At 42.7% G+C, this 23,236-nt stretch overlaps 1 protein-coding gene across 1 annotated transcript in view; it reads left to right on the top strand.

Moving 5' to 3' along the window:
- RFTN2 (raftlin family member 2) overlaps window positions 1–16,776 on the top strand; it is a 69,425-nt gene extending 52,649 nt beyond the window's left edge. The window contains exons 8-9 of the mRNA XM_056111642.1: window positions 9,480–9,558; window positions 16,093–16,776. Of these exons, the coding sequence (XP_055967617.1) occupies window positions 9,480–9,558; window positions 16,093–16,362 (349 nt within the window). The 3' untranslated portion in view covers window positions 16,363–16,776. The remainder of the gene's footprint in view (window positions 1–9,479; window positions 9,559–16,092) is intronic.
- Window positions 16,777–23,236: the final 6,460 nt, after the last annotated feature.

Below are 23,236 nucleotides of genomic sequence, written 5' to 3'. Positions count from 1 at the left end.
TGGGGAATGGAAAAAGTTGCCTCATTCTTTCTGACCAGAAAATTCCATCCTCACCATTTAACTCTACATTCCTGGGGAAGGTCCAAACTGCAGGTCTGTTAGGTATTAAGTCTTGGTGGGATCAGCATACTTACCATGCATTTAACACTTTCATGGCGCCAATCTGTTATTGCTAAAGTTCTAGTTTCATAGAGTGACGCATATCACACCACCATGGCTTAAAGCCGCACACATGCAATGGTAATTTTGTGATGGGTAAAGTGATATTCTATTTATTGCTGTCAGCCCTGAAAACTTGCCAGAACCTTTCTCAGTTATCATCATTATATAATTATACAAGTGGGCCTGTTCTTGTCAGAAACCAAGGTGAAATTTGACATTAAATTAGTTCAAGCAAATTTGAGAGAGAATCAGATTAGTTGAACTAGGAGCTAATATTGCTGACCAGTTTTTTTTTTTTGTAAGTCACTGAAGCAAAATGAATTGTTTGGTCTCTCCAAAACAGCAGGATCACCACCCTCTTCCAGTACTCTGATTTAGAATGAATTTGGAGGGGGCTGGGTCAGGAATGGGCCTTTGACATGAATCTCCAGGTGATTCTGATCACTTTGTTGAACAGTGAAACTCTTTCCAAACACTTTACATTATAAGAGAAAGGTGTGTGTGTGTGGGGGGGGGGTGGGGGGGGGGAGGAGGGAAACAATAGTGCAGCAGGTAGGACACTTGTCAGGGACCAGGGTTCAATCCCCAGCATCCCACATGGTCCCTGCCAGAAGTTATTCCTGAAGTTAGAGCCAGGAGTTACCCCCAAACACTGCTTTGTGTGTGGCCCCAAAACAAAACCAATAAAGAGGGAGAGAGCATTTTTGAACACTAGGGATAAAAGTATCTCAGAAGACAAAACTAAAAGCTAGGGGTGTTGGGTTCTATAAATATGTCTCATATTGAGAACAAAAATAGTTTGGTCTCAGTTTATCTCAAGGGCAAGAGAGAAATAACAAAAAGAGAAAATTACCTTCTCAAGACCATGTCAGAAGCCTCTGTCTCTGTCCCACATTCTGTGACTCTGGGCAACAAAGACTCTGCAGCTTTCAGGGGCCACAGTCAGACGCTGTGTAGTTAGTAATTTGTGTCACATTAGAGCATCTGCAATGGCAGTTTCCTCCAGTTCATTAAATGGCAGCCGAGATCGGAGTTCGTATAATGTACAGTCAAGTGAGTGACTAGGGTTCTGGTTTGACCCATTCTACTGCACTTCTCTTCCCTTCGTAGTTTGAATTCCATGCACCTGGTATTGTGTCATTGGGTTGGAGATGTGGCTCATCATGATCTCACCTGAGCAGCATCTTGGCTAGGCACTGTTGATAAGCCCGTTTTGTTTTGTTAACAGACAATTTATCTATTATATAAATGTGCTTCAGTTATCACTCTTCTTCATCTGCACTTAACATCTGTACAAGTTTTTCCTGGGGAGTTATAAGGAGGAAGAACTAAGTTGTGTTTTTTTTTTTATGTAGGAGTACTGCTATTTATTGAGCCACTGATTAGCTGATTGAATTGTGCATGAACTCCACCTTACTTTTATTTTTCATTTTTTATAATTTTATTTATTGAATCACCGTGAGAGCAGTTGCAAAGCTTTCGGGTCTAAGTCTTGGTCATACAATGAAACACCTGTACCTTCACCAGTGCCCATTCTCCACCCCCAACAACCCCAGTATAGTCCCACCCCACACCCTCCCCCTACCTGTGGGGCAGATGATTTCCACATTAATCTCTCTCTCTACTTTGATCACATTCAATATTTTGACACCAGACCCACCACTATTATTTGAGATTTTACCCCAACACTCAGATCTGCTGAAAAGGCAACAGAAGACAATTTATTTTCTATTGCTGGTTATGAATAACATATGATGTCACGTGGGTGCAGTAATGGCCACATGATTTTGAAATTCTGAAATTTTAACACTTAAATCTGGAGGGATTTCTGCCCAAACCTGCTAGTTCCGAGATTTGCTCCTGAGTCTCTGGGATCATGACCGTTAAGCAGCTTGATCAGGAGCCAGAAAGGCTGTTCGTGGGCGATAATTTGGGGTCTCGTTGGGGTAGGGAGGACAGGACCGTCTCCACCCCCATCCCATGAGGCCTAAAATGTCTCATCACTGCGGGCCCAAACCTGACTGTCGAATGGCCTCTGGAGGATGATGGCCACCGAGCTGCCAGGGGAAAGCAGGGAAGAGAAAACACCCTTTTCCCCCTGGGGTGGCCTGGTGACAGTAACCTACTGCGGGATCCAGACGCATTTCTGCCAAAAGCCATTGGGTTTCCAGATTTGTTTCTGAGTCACTGGGATCATGGCCATTAAGCAGTTCAATCAGGAACCAGAGAGGCCATGCCTCCAATTATATAGCTGAGCCGGAGGTGGTTTGTGGGTGTGTTTCCCACATTCCTAACTTTTGGCCGTTTACTTTCTTGGTAAACTTTGCCTCAAGTTTTTGGGGTCAGGCCAAAGGCACAGCAGCAATTTTGGGGTATCTGGAAGTCTGAAAGTGCCATCAGGCTGCTGATGCACTCGCCTCACAGGTACAAATTGACCTGCTGGCGGCACCATACCCCCGCTAAGTTGTGTTTTTAAGACACAGGCACAGGTCTATGAGAAACACTTCAGGATCTTAGGGTAAAGGAGCTTTGTAACTAAGCACATTGCTACAAAGGCGAAGGCTAAAACTGAAGTTTATTCTTTTGGTTTTAATACAAAATTCTGGGGCCAGAGAGATCATATGGGGGGGAAGGCCTTTGCCTTGCATGTTGCAGACACTGGTTCAGTAGCTCCCCCAGCACCAAATAGGGTGCTCTGAGTATTGCTAAGAGTGACCCATGAGCACAGAGCCAGGAGTAAGCCCTCAACACTGCCAGTGTGGCAAAAAAAAGAAAAAAAGAAAAAAGCAAACAAACAACAAGAAAAGAATGTGGTAGTAGTATCTGCTAAAAGCACAAAGCTGAAAAAATAAGGTGGAATACTACAAACTTCCTCTCTATGACAGCAGTAAGCATAAAAGCATTCAGAAGAGTTTAAGATGTAGTCAAGAAAATGTGCTTATGGGTGAAGAAAACGTTAAAGCTCTCTCTTAACTTAAAAAGGGTCGAGGGCTGGAGCAATGGTCTAGCAGATAGGGTACTTGCTCTGCACAAACCTCCAGTAACCTCCAAGCACTACCAGGAGTAATTCCTCAGTGCCGCACCAGGAGTAACCCCTGAGTATCTCTGGTATAGCTTGCCCAAACTTTTTTTTTGGTCAGGAAGAGAAAAGGAAGAATGTAGTGAGCTATTACAGTGCTTCAGGATCTATGCTAGGATCTCAGCATCCACTATCTCACTGATGTTGTTAGAACAATTATCTGCTATACAGAAGAGAAACTGAGGCTCAGAGAGATGGGGTGAAGAGCTCAGCAGCACATAATTAAAAAGCAGCAGAACCCAGATGCAGACCCAGGGTCGCCTGACTCGAAAGCCAGAAACACTTTCCTTTTGCATGCACTGAACTATGTGATCCATCCATCACAGGAAAATGATGGATCATCACATGGTGCTGTGAAACTCTAGGACTGGACAAACCAATGTCCGTCTGCCTCTGGGCCTGGTTCCTGCCAGGGTCCAGCCCCAGCTCTTTCTTCACACTATCTGCCTCCTTTCGTGCCCGTACTGCAAACAGGAGTTTCAGGCCTAGGCAGTGAGTGAAACCCACTTCCCTAGTGGTTGCCACAGTTCTGGGAGCTTCTTGTCCTTCTTCCAGGCTCACCCCTTGTCCTTTGCTGTATATCCACTCTGAGATGTGAATTCAAGACCTTCCTTGAGCTTTATATATTCATCCTCTAGTAAACTCTCTGCACTTCAACTGGATTGGTCTGAGCAGATGCCTGGTCCTGCCTTTGCTGCTCTCAGTTTGACCCGAGGTGCTGGGCCAGTCTCAGCTTCCAGGGCATCTGGAGCCAGGTACTTTCCCGGTCTGCTTCTTCCTATCCCTCTCTCAGCCTGGGCTCCCCTCTCCGGTCACCCCAACCTCCATTTTGGCTGTGGGCAACTTAGCCCTCCTGTGCTGCCCTGGTTGACGGTTCCTGCTGCTGCAGTTACTGCCACTCACTCAGAAGGGAAGGCTCTAGGGAATAAGCTCACATCCTTGTACTCTTCTCTGGCCCACCAATACTCACAGTTTATATTCTTGACCAGCACATGTTTTGTCACAACTTGTGTGTGTTTCTTCAGAGCTCATGTGTAAAGTAAGTGCCATTCAACAGCACATTAATTTTCCTAAGCACCTGAAAGAACATCCTTAACTCCCTCCCAGGAAGACACTAAATTACTCAGTTAACTAGCAGCATTTACGAGCAGCATTGGGGTGGGGGGTGGAAATAAAACTGTCTCAGAAGAGGAATTGTTGACTCCATCCTGTGGAACATCCTGGGCAGCTGAAGTGCTCTGATTCTGCCATAGCCTCACAATCAGATTCCCAGAAACCTACTCTCTAGGGCAAATGTTCTATCCCAGCTCAGTAAACAGGATGACAGCCGGTGTCACTGGTCATTCTGAGGGACTTGCCTGACGTGCCAAATAGCTCTCCCTCCTTCCGGAAAGCGTTGACCTTTTCCCTGGCTCTATCGTGATTAGATTCTTCCAACCAAAAGTTCTTCTTGGTCTCTCAAAAAAAAAATAGCAGAATCTGTTTCAAGTCAGAATAGTCTTTCGAAAACCAGCAGCAGAGACTTCAGAGTTCTCACTCAGCTGACTCTAAGCTGACCTTCCAAAGTCTTACCTGCTGGGGGTTGGAGAGACATAGCAGGTGGGGCACTGGTTTTGTATGTAGCTGACCTCAGTTCAATCCCCAGCATCACATAAGGTCCCCTGAACACTGAAAACTTAACTGACATCTGGAGACTGTATGAAGAGGACCAGCCTTTGGGAAACCATGTTCACATTCACTGTCTTGTTCTCTGAGTAAAGGCTGGGAAACTTGTTCTAGGCCAAACATCATATCCTTATGCACTGACACATCCTATTCTATGGCTAGAACAATTCCAAGTCACTTGCGTTCCCTATCCTGACATGCTCCTGCTTTCCAGTCAAGAAAACTTTTACTCTGAGCCTTCTCACTTTTGAGAGGTTCTTAGCCTGCTTCCCTCACTTGACTTTACCTAAAACAACACTCACAAACCTCTTCTCTGTTCTGTAACCTTGTCCATGATTCACAGCCTGCAAAGACTGTATTGAACCTGTGTCTTCCCCCTCACATGTAACTCCACCTCCTATGCCCTTCTGCCTCTCACATATCCTTCTGTGAATGGAGGAAGTAGAAGACAACACCATCTGTTGAGCTCCCTCAGTGGAGACTATTCAAAAACATCAACTTACTTATTCTTCACAGAGTCCCTAGTAGGTCTTGTTTAAGTCATTAGTTCTTCAGTGATACAGAAGAATTGGGGTTTGAGCCAAGAAACTGGTTGCAAAACCATTGACTTATTTATATCAATATTTTTTAAAAAATGAAACAGGTTACATGGTCTATTGTCAAATCCATTCAACACTGTATAATGAAAAGGGGCGAAATCAGGTAAAAGGCAGACTGGGGACATGGCTCAGTAGTAGAATACTTGCCTTGTGTATGTGGGCTTCTGGATTTGATCCCTGGCCCTGCCAAAATAGAAAATAAAAGGATTTGGGGCTGGAGAGATAGGACAGTGGGTAGAGCACACAGCTGACCTGGGTTCAATCCCCAGCACTCCATATGATCCTCTGAGCACAGAACCAGGAGTTATCCTTGAGTATATACAGCCAGGTATAACCCAAAACAAAAATAAATAAAACAAAAGGATTAGAAAGAGGGCCAAGAAGGTAACTCACTGGTTGAAGCGTATACCATGCATGTGTGAGACTCCAAGTTCAATAATCTGGCATCACGTGTCCCCTGGAGTACTGCTAGGTGTGGCTGACCCCCAGTAACTCTGGGCCCAAAAAGCAGCACATTTTGTAGCCTAGAGCACTGAACAGTCTGAGTGTTGCTGGAACCAGGCTGAGTATTGCTGGAAGAACAAAACAGGAGCTTCCCATGGGGTGGAGAGATGGATCAAAAAGATGGAGGGCCTGGTTTTTATCCCAGACCTCATGATCCCCTGAGCACTACCATGAGCACCCCTGAGATGGAATAGTCCCTGAACACAGCTGGATGTGACCCCCAAATACACAAAAATTGCTTTCCAAATATACACCTATTCTGTTTTCTTCTAGTTCCTTTCCTTATGCCCACTACATTGCACTGCTCTCTCCAGATGGCTCAAGTGGTTCCTTAAAGTTATATTTCATTCCACCTTGCTTCTTCTAGCTGAAGATGAGGTCATATTAAAATGAGATTACAGGGATAGATGGAAGTGGTCACTCTGGGCTGGGACTACATACTGAAAGGTCGAGTACCATGCATGGTACCCTATCAGTAACAGTATGGTAAACAGCATTGCCTAAAAGGAGAATTTTTAAAAAGAATAAAGAAAAAAATAGTGTCTTCCATAGAGGCGGGCTGGGGGATGGAGGAATATTCCAGGAACTTTGGAGGAAGGAAGTGGACACTGGTGAAAGAATTAATGTTGGAACATTGTTCTTCTGAAATAGCTGACCAGAGTTCAATCCCTGGCATCCCACATGGTCCCCCAAGTAATTCCTGAACACAGAGCCAGGAGTAACCCCTCTGCATTGCTGGTATGACCAAAAAAAACCAAACCAAACCAAAATAATGAGAATCGGGGTCAGGGTATGTGGCTGTGGTTCAAGTGACAGAACACATGTGTGACTTGTTTGAAACCTTGAGTTCCAACCCCTCACTACTTCTCGTGGTTCCCCAGAACAGCCAAAGGTTTGACCCTGCCCGCCCTCCCCAACTAATAATCAGTCAGTCAAATATGATTAGACTAAAATCTTTGTGTTTTGTTTTGTTTTGTGAGGGGCCTCACCTAGGCTGTTGGGAGAACCATGTGGTGCCGGGGATAGAACAGAGGGCTCCCATGTGCAAAGCCTGTACCCAGCCCATCTGCCTGCCTCATCTCCCCAGCCCAAACAGTGTTTCAAAAATAAAAATAAAAAAATTAAAATGAATCTCATTTACCATTCTGTTGGAAGAATTTTTCTCAATTTGAGGTTTTCAAATGATGTGTGGGGTTGACAAAAACCTCTCAGGCCAGCGTTTCAATGTTGCATTTGTTTTCCAGAAAGAAAGAGCTTGGCATAAAATTCAGCTAATAGTGAGGTTTTGTGTGGGGTTTTTTGCATAATAAAAGTAACTGAGCAACATTAGCTACAGACCTCCTCCCCATAAATCCATGGAGACTGTGTGAAAAACATTTCAGGCACTTCCAGACTTCAAGTAGTCTTTGGCAAGGGGTAATTTGCCATGATGATAGTTAAATAAGTAGAATACTGAGTAGCTGACTGCAAAGAAACATCTGAAAATGAAGTTAGCATATAAATTGAAGATGCATACAAATTTCCTTACATCTGGTAGCCCAGATGAATCTCTTCTTTTTATAAGGCAAATTTGGCAATGTGTAATAAGAAATTTAAATCATATCCTTTTGAAAAAAGGATATGATTTCTTTTTTTTTAATTGGGGGACACACCCAACAGTGCTCAGGAGCTACTCTTGGCTCTCTGTTCAGGATCATTCCTCATAGTGCTCAGGAGACCGTATGTGATGCCAGGGATCAAATCCATGTTGCCCACATGCAATGTAAGGGTCTTAACCCTTATACCATCTCTTTCTGTCACTGTCACTGTCCTCCCGTTGTTCATCGATTTGCTCGAGCAGGCCCAGTAACATCTCCATTGGAGACTTTGTTGTTACTGTGTTTGGCATATCGAATACGTCACGGGGAGCTTGCCAGGCTCTGCCGTGCGGGCGAGATACTCTCGGTAGCTTGCTGGGCTCTCCGAGAGGGGTGGAGGAATCGAACTCGTGTCGGCCACGTTGGCTGTGCTATCGCTCCAGCCCATACTATCTCTTTAGGTAAAACAAATAAATTTTTTTAAAAATTTTATAAAATATTTTGATCTATTCCACTTTTGGAAATATATCAAGGAAATAAGTCATTTTAATAAAGAACAATATTCATATTTCTGTAGTAGATTGATGTGTAATTAGCAGGACACTGAAAAAAACCTTTTTATTTTCCAATAATAAAGGAAAAGCGGATGTGGAGCAATAGCACAGTGGGTAGGGCATTTGCCTTGTACATGGCCCACCCGGGTTTGATTCCCAGCATCCCATAAGGTTCCTTGAGCACTGCCAGGAGTAATTCCTGAGTGCAGAGCCAGGAGTAACCCCTGTACATCGCCAGGTGTGACCCAAAAAGCAAAAAATAAGTAAACAAAGGAAAGGCTTAGTGCATTTTGATGTCTTAATTATTTGAGATACTATGTAGCTATCAAGAATATGGTCACAGGGGCCAGGAGATAGGAGAGTGTGGGTTGCAGTTCCTGGCACCACATAGTCCCTTTATCATTTTTGGGTGCAGCCCTGAAGCTCATCTGTACCACCTGGTAGTCCCCCCCACCAAAAAAAAAAAAAAGACTATAGTCACATAGACTGGAGAGATAGCTCAAAAACCTGGAGTGCATGCTTTGCATGTGGAATCCTGGGATTTGATCTCTGGCATCACTAGGAACAACCTCTAAGCACTGAGCCAGAAGTAATCACCAAGTAGCGTTGGGCATGACCCCAAAGTGGCAAAAATAATACATAGCAGCAACAAAAAGAATACGGTACAATGCACAAACAAGGAAAGGGTGGTCAGTGAAATAGATGGAACACAGATATATATAAATATATATATATATTGAATATTGAATCACAGTAAGATAGAGCATTACAAAATTGTTCATGATTGTGTTTCAGTCATACAATGTTCCACCACCCATCCCTCCACCAGTATAATTTTCCAGCACCGGTGTCCCCAGTTTCCCTCTCACCCTTCAAGTAACCCCCCACCCTGACCTGCCTCTATGACAGGCACCTCTCTTCTCTCTTTCTCTCTTATTTTAGGCATTGTGATTTCTGATATAGATTTTAAAAGGTTATCATGTATATCCCTTTACCTGCCTTCAACACTTAGTTCTTGTTCAGAGGAACACAGATATATTGTAGTTGTTAAAGACATGCAGAAGTACATTTGATAAGACTGGCAAGGGACATACAAAAAGATGAAACTAGCAAATAACATTATGACTCTTTACACTTTCCTTTTGCAATGACCATATTCAGTTTTTAGGAAGTTTTACATTCTTTTTCCTGCTGCAACCTATATATAAAATTAAAATTCATAATTATTTTTAGCTCATAAGATGATTTTACAGAGAATATATCCAGAACAGTCTACCAAAGTATGGAAAACATAGAACTACTAATTCACAAATACTAATGTTATTATTTTCATTTACAGTGAAGGGAATTTAGCAACAAAGCAGGTTGTATTCCTTCAGAGACCTATTATGTGGAACTCAGCCTCTCAAACGCCAGAAGTAAGTAAAACTGATGCTTTATGAACTGACTGTCACAAAGATGTCTTTAAGCATCAATTGTCACTGTAATTCTAAGTGGTGAAAGCAGATGAGAAAGTGTAGCTTGACTCAGGAGCTACCCTATATCCACCTGTAATAGGGAAAGTGCCCAGGACCAGGCGGGATGAGACAGCTCTGAAGGGGACCAGGATATACCCTACAAATCTGCCATATGGATTATATTTATCTGAAGGCAATTAAACAGTAGACGCAGTAGTAACTCTCTACCCTCTCCCTTTCTGGCAAAAGCAAACATTTGATTCCCACACCCACCCACCCAGCCCCACCCCTTTTTTTGGTTGGTTGGTTTTTTGGGTCATACCAGGCGAACTCAGGGATTACTCCTGGCTTTGCACTCAGGAATTACTGCTGGCAGTGCTTGGGGGACATACGGGATGCCAGGGAACTAACCCAAGTGGGCCGCATATAAGGCAAATACTCTAACCGCTGTATTATTGCTCTGGCCCCTCAATTTCCCTTTTTATTTTCACCTTTTGGAGACGGACTTTAGGGCTATAGTTGGCAGTGCTCAGGGGCTATTCATTTCTGACCAAGTGCTCACACTTCTGGCCATGTGCTCAAGCATCATTCCTGGCCCTGTGCTCAGGTATCAATTCAGCAGTACTAAGACATCCTTGGAGCTCAAGGCCACAGTGTGCCCCACAGCCCCCAAGAGAATGGCTCAAGATCACTTATTGATTAAATATTCTGTGAAGATGCTGGGGTGCACTTTATTAGAGAGAGACAATGGACAGAAAGTTTTTTCATTCTTTTTCCTCATTCCTCAAAGAAACTTCTCACCACATGACATCCTTTTCTTCCTTTTTTCTTTTTTAATACTCTACAAGTGGCAAAGATCACCAGAATTCCCAGCTTCAGAGGATTTTGAGTAAGGGCCCTGGGGTTCATGTATAGGAAGATAAAAGTCCCAAATTCAACCTTTTCCCAGGCTCTTTACTTAAGATGAGATATTCTTTATCTTGGGTGGGGGGGAGGGGGAATGGTTTCAAGGCTATCTCCCCCCCTTTTTAGTTTAATATTAAAAAATGTTTTCAAGACTATCCCCATTTTTTGTTTAATATTTTGTGGATCTATGAGTAATCTTTATTTTTACATTGTTGTAATATGAAATTACTGGTTCACTATACATATATATTCTAGAAGGAAATATTTGAATAGTTTGCATCAATAAGGAGCTCTAGTAAACAAGAAACTCTTGTTTTAGAATTTAGAATTCTGCTTCTAAATGGATTTACTTCAACAGAAGTCTGATTTTCCTGCAAGAAAACTCAGGATCAAAAGATTGTTTCAGGGCAAACTACATAGGTGGTTTAGACCTCAGTTAAGTATCTACCAGCTAAAATCAAAAACCAATTTGTAAATTCTTGTACTTTCTTGTAGTGGAAACAACCTGTTACTGTATCTCAAAGGTAGTGTTGGGAATGTAGACCATTAATGTCACCATAGAGTTCATTTAATTATCTCACATGTATTTTCTTGTTAGCTGGGGGTTCGGGAAATTGGGCCAGACCAGGCTATGCTCAGGGATCATTTTTGGCTTTGCTCAGGGACTGTATGTGATGCCAGAGAATGAAGCAGTTTGACTGCATGCAGGACAAATCCTATAATCCCTGCCTATCTCTTTGTCCCACTTGTGTATTTTCCGTAAACTGGAATTAAAATATGCCAAGAAAAAAATTATAGCTATGGATTCTTATGACACAGTTTGAAATCATACTTCAAAATCACGTATTGTTGGTTTGCTCTCTCAAACCTGTGTTCTCACCTGAACACATATCTTGCTTGCTTGTCTGCATATCTCGGCTGACTGGCTTGCATTTCAAGTTCATATTCTCTCCTGAACATAAATTCCTCTCCTTCTCTCTCCTCATATCTTTAAAAGTTTCATTCGGTAAAACTATTTTGGGGCCAGCGTGATAGAACAGCAGGCCGATGTTTGCCTTGCATGCAGCCAACCCAGGTTCAATCCCTGACATCTCATATCTTCCCTAGAGCCCACCAGGAGTGAACCCTGAGCTCAGAGTCAGGAGGAAGCTGAGCACCACTGGGTATGGCAAAAGAAAAAAAGTTTTAATAATTAAAAATAAAAGCTACTTGCTTCACTAAAAGAAAAACCAAGGCAGAACATGTAGGTGGTTTAGACTTGAGGTTATTGTTATTGTTCGCCAAGGGGTAATGGCAGGGGATTGCTTCATTTATAGTTTTCAAATAGAGCATATTTTTTATTCACAATTAAATAGGAGTACTAAAACCACATTCAATTTTGGAAACTATATCTTAAGACACTCTGTCTATATTTATACCACAATATAGAATGCCTTTTCTATTTGACACCCACCATTAAATTATAAAAATAATAAATACCCATTATATAATATTGGCAAAATAAGGAAAAGTAAAATTAAAAAGTGAAATAAGGGGCTGGAGCGATAGCACAGTGGGTAGGACGTTTGCCTTGCACACGGCCGACCTGGGTTCGAATCCCAGCATCCCATATGGTCCCTTGAACACCGCCAGGAGTAATTCCTGAGTGCAGAGCCAGGAGTAACCCCTGTGCATCGCCAGGTGTGACACAAATAGCAAAAAAAAGTTAAATAAAACTAAAATTACCTAAAACCTTCTAACTCTAACATTCACCAGCTCCCTCCTCAGCTGTCTGAGTTTTCTGTTTCGGCCTCCCCATTGCAGCTGTGGGACCACCAGAGCTCCACTGGTGGCTGCTTGTCAAGGCATTTTTTTCAAAGTGTTTAATTCTAATAATAGTTGGGGAAAAGTTGAGACTTTTCAAATATTGAGCTAAGGTTATCAGTGAGTTTCATTTAAGTGATAAATATCAGAGCTGGAGAGAGCTCAGTGAGCTAAAGCTCATGCCTTGTATGCAGGTGCTCTGGGTTCTACTTCCAGCACTGTAGCTCCCAAGCACAGCTGAATGTGGCCACAAAAGAAAATTAGAGCAATAATAAATACGATATAAATTTTGTGGATGAGTAGAAACCGGCCAAGAGTTCAACCTTGAAATTAAGTTTCTCTCTCATCTCCTGAGACTAGTGTAGAAATATATAAGCTTCCCTGTATTCAGTTGCACTCAGCATAGACGTAATTTTTGTTAAAAAAAAAAAAGTTAAACAAACTTAACTTTTTTCTTAAAACAAATTTCATGTCCTTTTGTCAGGAAGTGAATTGAGAATTGCATGATGAAGAAAACAGTTGGAAGTTTATTCTTCTGAAGTTACCAAGACCTTTATTTTGAGATTTGTTTTCTATTGCACAGGGATGTTGTATGCACTATTTAAGATTAAGAATTGTCCTTTTTGCTTTTGTGTGTGTGTGTGTGTGTGTGTGTGTGGTACCAGTGATCAAACCCAGAGCATCACATGCAAAGTTGGTGCTCTACCACTGAGTCTCATCCTCAGCCTGAGAATATTTTGAAACATGGAAAATACACATTCAGAATATTTAGTTTCTTTTGAAGGTCTTACCAAGTAGCAGTTAGGGGCTACTCTGAGCTCAGTGCTTGAGGGCCACTCATGGAGGGGCTTGGGGAAGCATAAGGTACTGGAGTTGTGATCAGTATATGTGCTGCCGAAGCGAGCACTGGAGCTGTGATCAGGAGCTCCAACATACAAAGCCTGCACTCCAGCCCTTTGAACTTACTCCCTGGCAAAGATATTCGAGTTTTTTTAAAAAGGCTCAATTTTGTTAAAGCTACTAAAAGAATGTTTAAATATAGTAAAATAGAAAACGTTTAGAAATAAAGGAGAAAATTTTATAAAATGGGAGTAGGCATATGGCTCCAACATAATACCAAAAGCATAATCCACTCACCCACCAAAAAAAAGGATAAATTCTACTTCAACAAAAATTTAAATGTCTACATCTGTAAATAGTGAAGAAAAGACAAATTAGGGACTGGGAAAAGAAAACTTATAAGTCATGACAAAGGACTTACAAGCAGTACAAGCAGAACATAGTAAGAGCTCTCAAAAGTTAACAATAAGAAAACAAACAACTCAGTTTAAAAAGTAGTTAAGGGTCTGAGGAGGTAGTTCAAATAGTAGAGCACAAGCCTGGCATATACAGTGCCCTGGGTTTGGCATGCAGCACTGCATGCTCCCTTACAAGCTCCACTAGATGTGGCCTCAGTGATCCTCAGCACTAGTTTAGAATTACTGTGTTAGGTAATCTGTCCTTAACATTTGAATCTTCGATTTCGTGGCTGCTTATTCGCTCATCTGAAAATGAATTACTTGGGCTCAAGGTGTGGTTCAGTGATAGAGAATATGCTTTGCATTCTGTGAGACCCTAGGTTTATTACCCAAAACCAGGAGGGAAAAAAAAGAAGTGATTTACTGTGCATATCTAATTATGTTGAATACTCAATTCTTATTAAGATAATCCTCCCTGAGTAAAGTATGAATTGGCATCCGTTGGTTGGTATATGATAAGGACTTTATCGCAGCATTCACCGGTGGGCCTAGCATTGGTGAGGCTCAAATCCAAGCAGCCAGTGCTCACAGCACCCCTGCCTTCCTATTTTCATTCAGTCAATGTTAAAAGCCTCATTCAAATGTGAGTGTATAATTTATGCATGTGGGAAAGGGCGCTGGGAACCAGGCTGGAAAAAGGAACTCCTCTGGCAGGACCTTCAGCCTGCAGCCAAAAGGCCACAATCTCCTGACCAACATCCCAAAGCCAAAGAGAGCATGCTTTTGTCAAACCCTGAGCCTGTGAGGAAATCTCTCCAGGGCTGCTGCTAAATGCACAGCACTTGCCGAGGAAGAATATAAAAGAAAAGACTTGTATTCTGATGCTTGTATTTGATCAATGCAAGGGTGTCTGTGAAAATGTGACCACCATACAACAAGTTAGGGCTAGCAACTGCCCCCCTCCACACACACCCTATGCAGTGCCAGGATCAGACACATGCAAGACAAATAACTTATTCCCTGTAATATCTCTCCTATTCTGATTAATAAACTTCTGTAAGAATAACCTGGGTGACGCACATATGCTGCCCGAGCCCATGTGCTGCTTGTGCCCATGGGGCTGAGCACATGTGGTACCTGAGCACATGTGTCACCCACATCTCCCCTCTTGAGATGTGTACTTTCATGTCTAATTCTGGGATGTGTGTAGGGGCTCTCTCCACTGTTGGAGAATCCCGGGTTCTCTCTTGAGCATGTTACTCTCCACTGTTTCTCTTCTTCCTTCTCATCAAAAAACCCTAATGAATTAAAGGGGAAAAAACGGGGGAGGGAGAATAACCTGGGCATCACTATGTGACATTTTCCCCCCGTAGTTTTTGGGCCAAACTCAGCAATGCTCAGGGGCAACTCCTGGCTCTGCACTCAGGAAACAATCCTGGAGGGGCTTGAGGAACCAAATGGATGCTGGGGATCAAACCACGATTGGCTGCATGCAAGGAAAGTGCTATACTATTGCTCCAGCCCCTCTCTGTGGCTTGTCTTTCCCAAGAGTAAATATTTGATGCCCACAGCACCCACAGCTTATCAAACAGGCTGCAAAATGAGTATCCCCACATGTCAGGCCAAGGCCGTCTGTGGCAGTTCACACAGAGGCCCCTTCGCTGCCCAGGAAGACCCTGCCAGAATTCTTTCAGTCTAAATTCAGACTTACTGTCCATGACAGGAAGTATTGTCCATGTCCTGGGTGAGGGTTGGGAGGGGTAGAACAGTAGTACAGCAGGTAGAGCGTTTGCCTTTCATGCAGCTGACCCGGGTCCAAACCCCCGCACCCCATATGGTCCATCAAGCCCCGCCAGGAGTTATTCCTGAGTGTAGAGCCAGGAGTAAGACCTGAGCACTGGGGCTGGAGCAATAGCAATAGTAATACGGCATGTAGAGTGTTTGCTTTGCATGTAGCCAACCAGGTTCGATTCCTGAGCACCGCCAGGAGTAATTCCTGAGTGCAAAGCCAGAAGTAACCCCTCAGCATCGCTGGGTGTGATCCAAAAAGAAAAAAAGACCTGAGCACTGCCAGGTGTGGTCCCCTCCCCACTAAAAGACAGTTCTGTGCAGCCAGTTGCTATGGGAAATGCATAGAAGGTGACCACTGAAGCACTTTTTGTGTGGTTTAGATGTCCAGTAAGACCAAGAAGTTAAACAAAGCCTTTAATGTATGTATGTCTCCGCACCTTTGTTCTTCACAGTATGACCTCACTGAGTTCTCCCCTCAAGGATGTCATTGACAGCAGGATAAGTGCACAAACAACACTTTGAGGAAAATGATGTGCTGGGAATCTCCAGGATGTTGAAGCCGAGAGGGGGCATCATTTGATTTGGGGTGGGAAGGGAGGAAATATTAAAGCAGGGTGCCTCAGAGCCAGTCCTTAAAGATGAGCAGGAAGTTTAGGAGGGAATAGACATGTCAGGCCCACAAGAGATGCGTTCAGTTCAGAAAGACAGGAGAGCAGCCACATTGCTAACTCCTACTCCACTCGTGTATGTGTTCCAGAGAAAATCCAGCCGGCACGTTAAAGGGGAAGACAAGAACAAAGGCGCCAGTAGGAGCTCAGGGCTGGACACAGCCGCATCCCAACCTCCAGAGCGAAAGCCGCTGTCTGAGAGCCTCGCCGGCCCCTCCAGAGAAATCTGGACACAGGAGAGGAAGCCAGCGCCCCCCAGCAGCTTCTCCGGCTTCAGCAGCAGCGACAGTGTCCATCGCGAGCTAGACGATGGGCAGCTTGATCAGGAAGATGGAGTAACTCAGGTCACTTGCATGTGAGAAGGCTCTGTAGATACGTATTCAAGCCAGACCCAGCTGCCCGGTACTGTATCGCAAGCTCTGCACTTAGGTAATACAGGGGACTCCTCCGGACTCGCACTGCCCTCTGATCCATGTAAACTTCCCTCCAGCCTCCCTGATGAGGAAGAATAACCAACATGTTCATACATTTAGCATCATGTTTACACTTCTGTCAACTAAAATACCTGTTGACACTGTTGACACATTAGGTTATTCACCAATAATCTACTTCAGTTTCTTGAAAATGTACAAGGTACACTTTTCTTACAATTCCTGGGAGAAAAAACTAAACATCTCAACCAGTTTTTTATGTATTAGAAAGCCTTCAGGCAGTTAGTCTGACTTAAGATGAAAAATAATCACTTCTCTCTCTCTCTCCCTCTCTCTCCCTCTCTACCTCTCTCTCTCTCTCTCTCTCTCTCACACACACACACACACGCCAGTATACATCAATACAAAGTGCTAATTAATAAACACCTACTTCCTGAAAATAACAATTCAAATTTTGTTTTTAACGCTGACATGTATATACAAGGCAAGTCTGTTTATGTTAAAATATTCATTGAAAGAAAATAAATCCATTTTTGTATGTCTTTGCTTTTAACTGGTCACACTATATTACAAATCTTGAACAGATTCATTGAGTTTGAACTTTGTTGCTTCTAATAGCCAAGAAACAAAACAAAGTCCTTTATAGTTCATCATGAGGGACCTGGGAGATGGTTTATGGAGTTGCTGTGCATGCTCTGTGTGTAAGAACTCCAGGTTCCATTCCTGAAATCACTTGGTTACCCAAGTGTTATCAGAAGCAACCCCTGAATACCGCCAAGTGTGGCCACAAAACAACAACTAATGAAGTTCAATATGACAAGAGGTCACAATCAGTCTCAATATGTTAAAATCTTAATGGACATAACTAAATTTCTTTCCTTTACACTGGTACAGCATGAAAAAGGATAATATCACTGCTAAATGGAAGTGAGTTTTTTTGCCTCTCTGTATATTTCAATTTTGCTTTTGTTTTGATTGCTAAGTCATAAAGAATGAAAAACCCAAACTGTAGGTGAGAAAGGTTCCCCAGGACCAGCTATGTGTACAATCGCCTATCCCCACTCTACTTTTCCTGCTCTGCTGATAAAAGGAGTTCTTTGACCTTGCCTAAACTTACATAAGTAAAGATTGAAATTCCACACAATGAAAGACTTTCTGTTATAAAGGCTTGCTTTGAAATGTGGGAAACTTTAAGTGAATAACAGCTGATTTTGCCTCTTAGGAATTCAATCTATTATATATTATATATATATATATAATACCATTGGTATTGGTATTATGATATCATTTGAATAATAAAATGTAATTTGTTATGGGGACATAATTTTATTCACCACAAATTCTCAGTCTGTTTTATACATTTGACAGATGTATAATACATGTTTATTTCTGGTTCTTTTCTCATCAGATGTATGATAGTCTAACTTGATCTCCACAACTTGTTGATAAGGTTAAAATGAAATTATTCTACTTCTGCCATCCAAGAGCATTACCTTTATGTTACAAAGGAAGTTAAGAATAACATACTTGGGCCAGAAACATGGTTCAGAGGCAAAGTGCAAAACTTGCTCTGACATGCATGAAACCTGGCTATTATCCCCAGCCCTCCAATAAAAGAAAAGAAAAAAAGAATGAAGAATATTCTGCTTAGTATAATTCTGTACAATAAACTAACAATAACATTTGCAGGAATATTTTTGTTCTGATTTTAAGATGTACCAGAGTTCCATGTCAAAAATTAGCAGGCTGACTAGAATCTAGCATTGTTTCTGGAACCACAAAATACTATAAAATTATGCACAGGAAATTAACTCAGAAATATCTGATTGCTTTGCCCAATTCCAGGGTCTATATTCATAGTGACCTTTCTCATTCTGTCTGTCCATACAAATAATTTGAAGTGTTAAGAACAGAGATGGGGATTGGAGAGATATTATAGTAGGTAGAACCCTTGCCTTATATGCGCCCAGTCCAGGTACAAACCTGACACTTCACATGGTTCCCTGAGCTCGGCCAGAAGTGATCATTGAGCACAAAGCCAGAAATAACCCCTGAAAGAAAAAAGGAAGGAAGGAAGGAAGGAAGGAAGGAAGGAAGGAAGGAGGGAGGGAGGGAGGGAGGGAGGGAGGGAGAGAGGGAGGGAGGGAGGATGGAAAGAAGGAAAGGAAGGGAAGGAAAGGAAGGGAAGGGATGGAAAGAGGAGGGATGGGGAGGGGAAGGGGAAGAGCGAAGGGGGGGGGGGGAGGAAGAGGTTTCCAGTGAGTCTAGAAACCATTCTCTTACCATCTCTATAGTTTTAACCTCTTTATAGTTCTGTTTGGAAGACAAACAGAAAGGTCTCCCTCTTGAGGACTGGAGTTTTCAGGTGTCTTCATGACACCTAGAGAAGCAGGCAGCAAAGAAATGTGGTCTCTCAACATATATGGGCAAAAGATTTGAATAGACACTCCGTGCAAAAAAAAAGACTATATTCCTCTTATAAAGTGTAACTAAAAACTCCAGGGCTGAAAACTTCCCTGGTAAGAAGCATGAAAGTTAGAGATTCAAGAATGTGAAACTATAGTGATAAAAATCAGAGTGCTGGCTGCCTGTGATTTTTGAAGAGGTGGGGTTAGTTTCCTCTTCATCCTTTGGTTCTGCTTCATCTAAATACCATAGACTGGGTGGCTTATAAACAGGTTTACGTATATATTTATACATTTAAACCAATTTATTTGGGGAATCCATGATTAAGGCGCCACCCAGTCTGCTGCCTGGTGAGAACCTGCTTCTGGTTCTTACAGAGCCACATTCTCAATTAAACTTGACCTCCAGGGTTGAGGAGAGGTAAAGGACAGTATGTGCTTTGCATGTGGGAGTCCCAGTTACAGCATGGTCTCTTGAGCACTGCTGTATATGGCCCTGGTGGTCCCCAAGTATCACCACGAGAAGTGGGCCTCAGGCCCTCAGAGCACTACTTGGAAGGCATTATTTAATTAGGTTAAATAACTTTACCTCATGGAAAGAGCATGAGAGCTCACCCCCCTCCCTTCTATAAGAACACTGATCCTATTCATAAGGCTTTATGCTCAGGGCTGTTTAACTGCCCCAAACCCAAACCATTCCATCACTTTGGGTAATAGGATTTTAACATATGTATTGGGGGGAATTATAAAAATTGCAATTGTAAAGTTACACCACAGAACTTTGTGAGGTGATAAAATACTCCATGTGTTTGAAGAAAAGTAATAAATACTTGCAATGGTCAAAACTCATTCAAGTGTATACTAAAGATAGGTGCATCTTGGACTGGGGAGATCATTCAAAAGTCTGGAGTTCAAGTGTAAACTTTGAAGGGGGGGACCTTGAGTTTGTGACCCTGCAGCAGCGTGGTCTTCAGTCACCTCTGGGAGAAACCACTGAGCCAGGAGTAGTTGCCAAGTACTGCCAGGTGTGGCCTCAAACAAACAAAAGAGGGCTGGAGAAGTAGCTCAGAGCTCTTTTAGGAACAAGTGCCAACTTACACAAGAGAGCAAGCCAGCCGTTACAGCACTGAACACTGCTGTCACAAACCCAACTTTCTCACTTACAGCTTTAACTGTTTAGAAGACCTTACACCCACAAAGCCAGCCGTTTCTGCTGCCACCCTTATCAGCCAAAGAGTGACCTTTGTGCAGCTTGCTTCCTCTACTGATTTGTAAATCAGTGGCACACAGTGAACTCAGGTTACGGCCTGGGAATGAGTATTCTGGGTTCTGAGCAGAAACTCACTAGGCTCAGGATTGCCTGAGCACAGCATGTCTGGCACTCATCAGCCAGAAGACACAGTACACGTGAAGTAAACACTACCGCTTTCCAGCGTGTTATTAAAAACCCAAACTCATGATTTACTCTTGGTCCTGGAACACCTAATATCATGGTTAATAAATCTTGACCCTCTCTACTTAAGTTAAGGATCTTACTTATGTGAAGCAGGGGCAGGGTTTGGCCCACATCCAGTGGTGCTCTGGGGCTATTCCTGGTTCTGTGTTCAGAAGTGACCTCTGGCAGTGCTCAGGAGACTCAGTGTGGTGCTGGAAATTTAAACCAGGATTGGCCAGAGGGCCTGGATACAAGACAATTTCTTTACCTCCTATACTTTGTCTTCAGCTCTAAGCATTCTACTTATTCTACCCAGAATTCTTAAACTGTGGTTAGTAAACCTTTGAGGACATTAAAAATGCTATTAAATGCTTTATTAATGCTATGAAATACTTTATTAAGTTCTCTAAGAGGACAGAGAGAGAGAGAGAGAGGAGAGAGAGTGAGAAGGATTAGGTGGAGTTCATGCCCAATTCAATCAGCTTAATCAATGGCTGAATAAATAGCAGTACTCCTATATTTTTAAAAAAGAGAGAGAAGGATTAGCTATGAAGTGAACTTAGGGCAGTTCTTGGTTTATCAAGTGATATTTAGCTTGGTAACGGAGAGGAAAACTTGTTGCATGAAGTGATCGATCAATCGGTCAGAAGCACGGAGACAAGACACGCAAGAGAAATGTAAAGAGCATGGAGGGCCAAGGCTTAATCTGACTCGAGGCAAAGACCAACTGCCAGAGGCCTCCTTTTATTCTATTTTTTATCACTTACATCCTAATGACTTTGGGCTGGAGCGATAGCACAGTAGGTAGGGCGTTTGCCTTGCACATGGTCGACCCAGGGACCCAGGTTCAATTTCTCTGCCCCTCACAGAGAGCCCAGCAAGCTATCGAGAGTATCGCACCTGCACGGCAAAGCCTGGCAAGCTCCCTGTGCTGTATTCAAGATGCAAAAAAAACAGTAACAACAAGTCTCACAACGGAAATGTTACTGGTGCCCGCTCGAGCAAATCACAGTGCTACAGTGCTATCCTAATGACTTCATCACAGAGAAAAACTCACTAACAAGAGTATAAACAGTAATAGGATGAGCATTCGTCAAAAGAACATCAGGGTATACATTGTCTTGTCAAAGCTATGTTGCCAATGCTATGTTTACCATGATTAAAACATCAGAGGAAGATATGGAGCTGGACGCGTAGGCTTTATAGATTATGTCTCCCACATTCTTGTGGTTGGTTACACATAGGGCAAAGAAAAGGCTCATACTGATACTTGAAGGTCAAACCAAATTAAGAGAGGGGGAAACTGCTGCTTTGTACTGCCAAGATAATGCATGACTAGGCGGGTGTATGACAGCATGCTGTACTTCTCCGGGTCATCGGACTCACAAGTTTTTAGCTTACCTACTAAATGAGAAGTGGGACTTCAGTTCTGCTTCCTGCTTGTAAGGCAGCATCCAGAGGGTCATCCGAATGTGATGGCTTAGCACCAACAAAAACTGACAGATGTCAGAAAATTGTATCATTTACTGGATTTTTCTCTATTGCTTGACTACTTTTTAGTTAAATGCGAGGAATAGAGAGGGTCAATGAAAATTTTAGGAAAATCTATTTTATATCAGAGTTCCTTATCACTTTTCAATATTAGTGGATTTGAAATCAAACTGAATTTTGAATTCTAGTTTACCCACTATGAAATTGTGTATCAACAGTTTGCTAGAACTTTTCCAATATGGTCCCCCAAGCACCACCAGGAGTAATTCCTGAGTACAGAGCCAAGAGCAACCCCTGAGCACTGCCAGGTGTGGCCCATAAACAAACAAACAAAAAAACCCACAAAAAAAATTAAAACAAACTCAAGAAACGCTATGTGAACAGTCATTCCCTCATAATAAAAGGAAAAGAATAGAACTAGGAAGATAACTCATGGGAGCTTTACATACAGAAGCCCCTTTTTCATCCCTGGCACGTTATGGTCCTCTGAACATCTCCAAGATCAAGAGATCAATATAGTGCACTGAACCGGAAGCAGTCCCCAGCACTGCAGTGTGTAACTCAAATAAAAATTTTAAAAAGAATAAATAAAAGGAAACCACATTTGGGAAATAGAAAAATTAGCATAGGGACAAGTTATAAAGGGAGATCATTATCTAAAAGCATATACTTTTGTTTTGGGGCCACACCTAGCAGTGCTCTGGACTATTCCTGTTTCAGGGCACTGTGTTGGTCCCCAAGATGCTAAAAAAAAAGAAAAGAAAAGAAAAAAAAGAAGCCATGGGGATAGAACCGGGGCTTTCTGCATGCAAAGTATGTATGTTTACCCCATTGAACTCTCTCTTCAGTCCCCAGAACACATTTTAGCAGTAGACAGGCTATGTGCATTCAGCAGGCCCAGGTTCAAGTCTTAGCCTGCAGAGTCCCCAGATCACCATAGGAAGTGACCCCCAAGAACAGAGGCAGGAGTAGCCCCCAGAGCACCGTCAGGTGTGATCGAAAAGTAAATTTAAAAATTACCAAAAGAAAAAATCAATGTCGTCTTCCATTTCAATAATAATATGATCACTTCACTTAACTTCCCGTTAGTCGTCGATTTGCTCGAGCGGGCGCCAGTAACATCTCCATTTGTCCCTGTCGCGTGCTAGTGTAGCCCAATGGCATCTGTTCGCTCTGGGAACATGAAGAGCCTCAAACCGATCGTTCATGATCTTGACGAAGAAGTTGACCATCTGGTAGGTGGGCGGCCACGCGGTCTTTTGACATCCCGTGGAATCCAGTCGGTAACAGCTCTAGTCCAGCGGTCGCCTTTAAATCTCATTACGTGACCAGCCCATCTGATTTTTGACACATTGGCAAATGAGACAGCGTCCCTGATTCTTGATCGTCGACGGATGTCGGAACTCCAGATTCTTTCTCTCATTTGAGTGAAACGTGATATTCCAAGCATAGCTCTTTCAATTCCTCTTAG

Source organism: Sorex fumeus, unplaced genomic scaffold (genome assembly GCF_029834395.1).
Source record: "Sorex fumeus unplaced genomic scaffold, SorFum_2.1 ptg000014l, whole genome shotgun sequence".
Taxonomy (NCBI): domain Eukaryota; kingdom Metazoa; phylum Chordata; class Mammalia; order Eulipotyphla; family Soricidae; genus Sorex; species Sorex fumeus.
The sequence above is the reverse complement of the archived record's forward strand: the minus strand, read 5'-3'. Positions and strand labels throughout refer to the sequence as shown.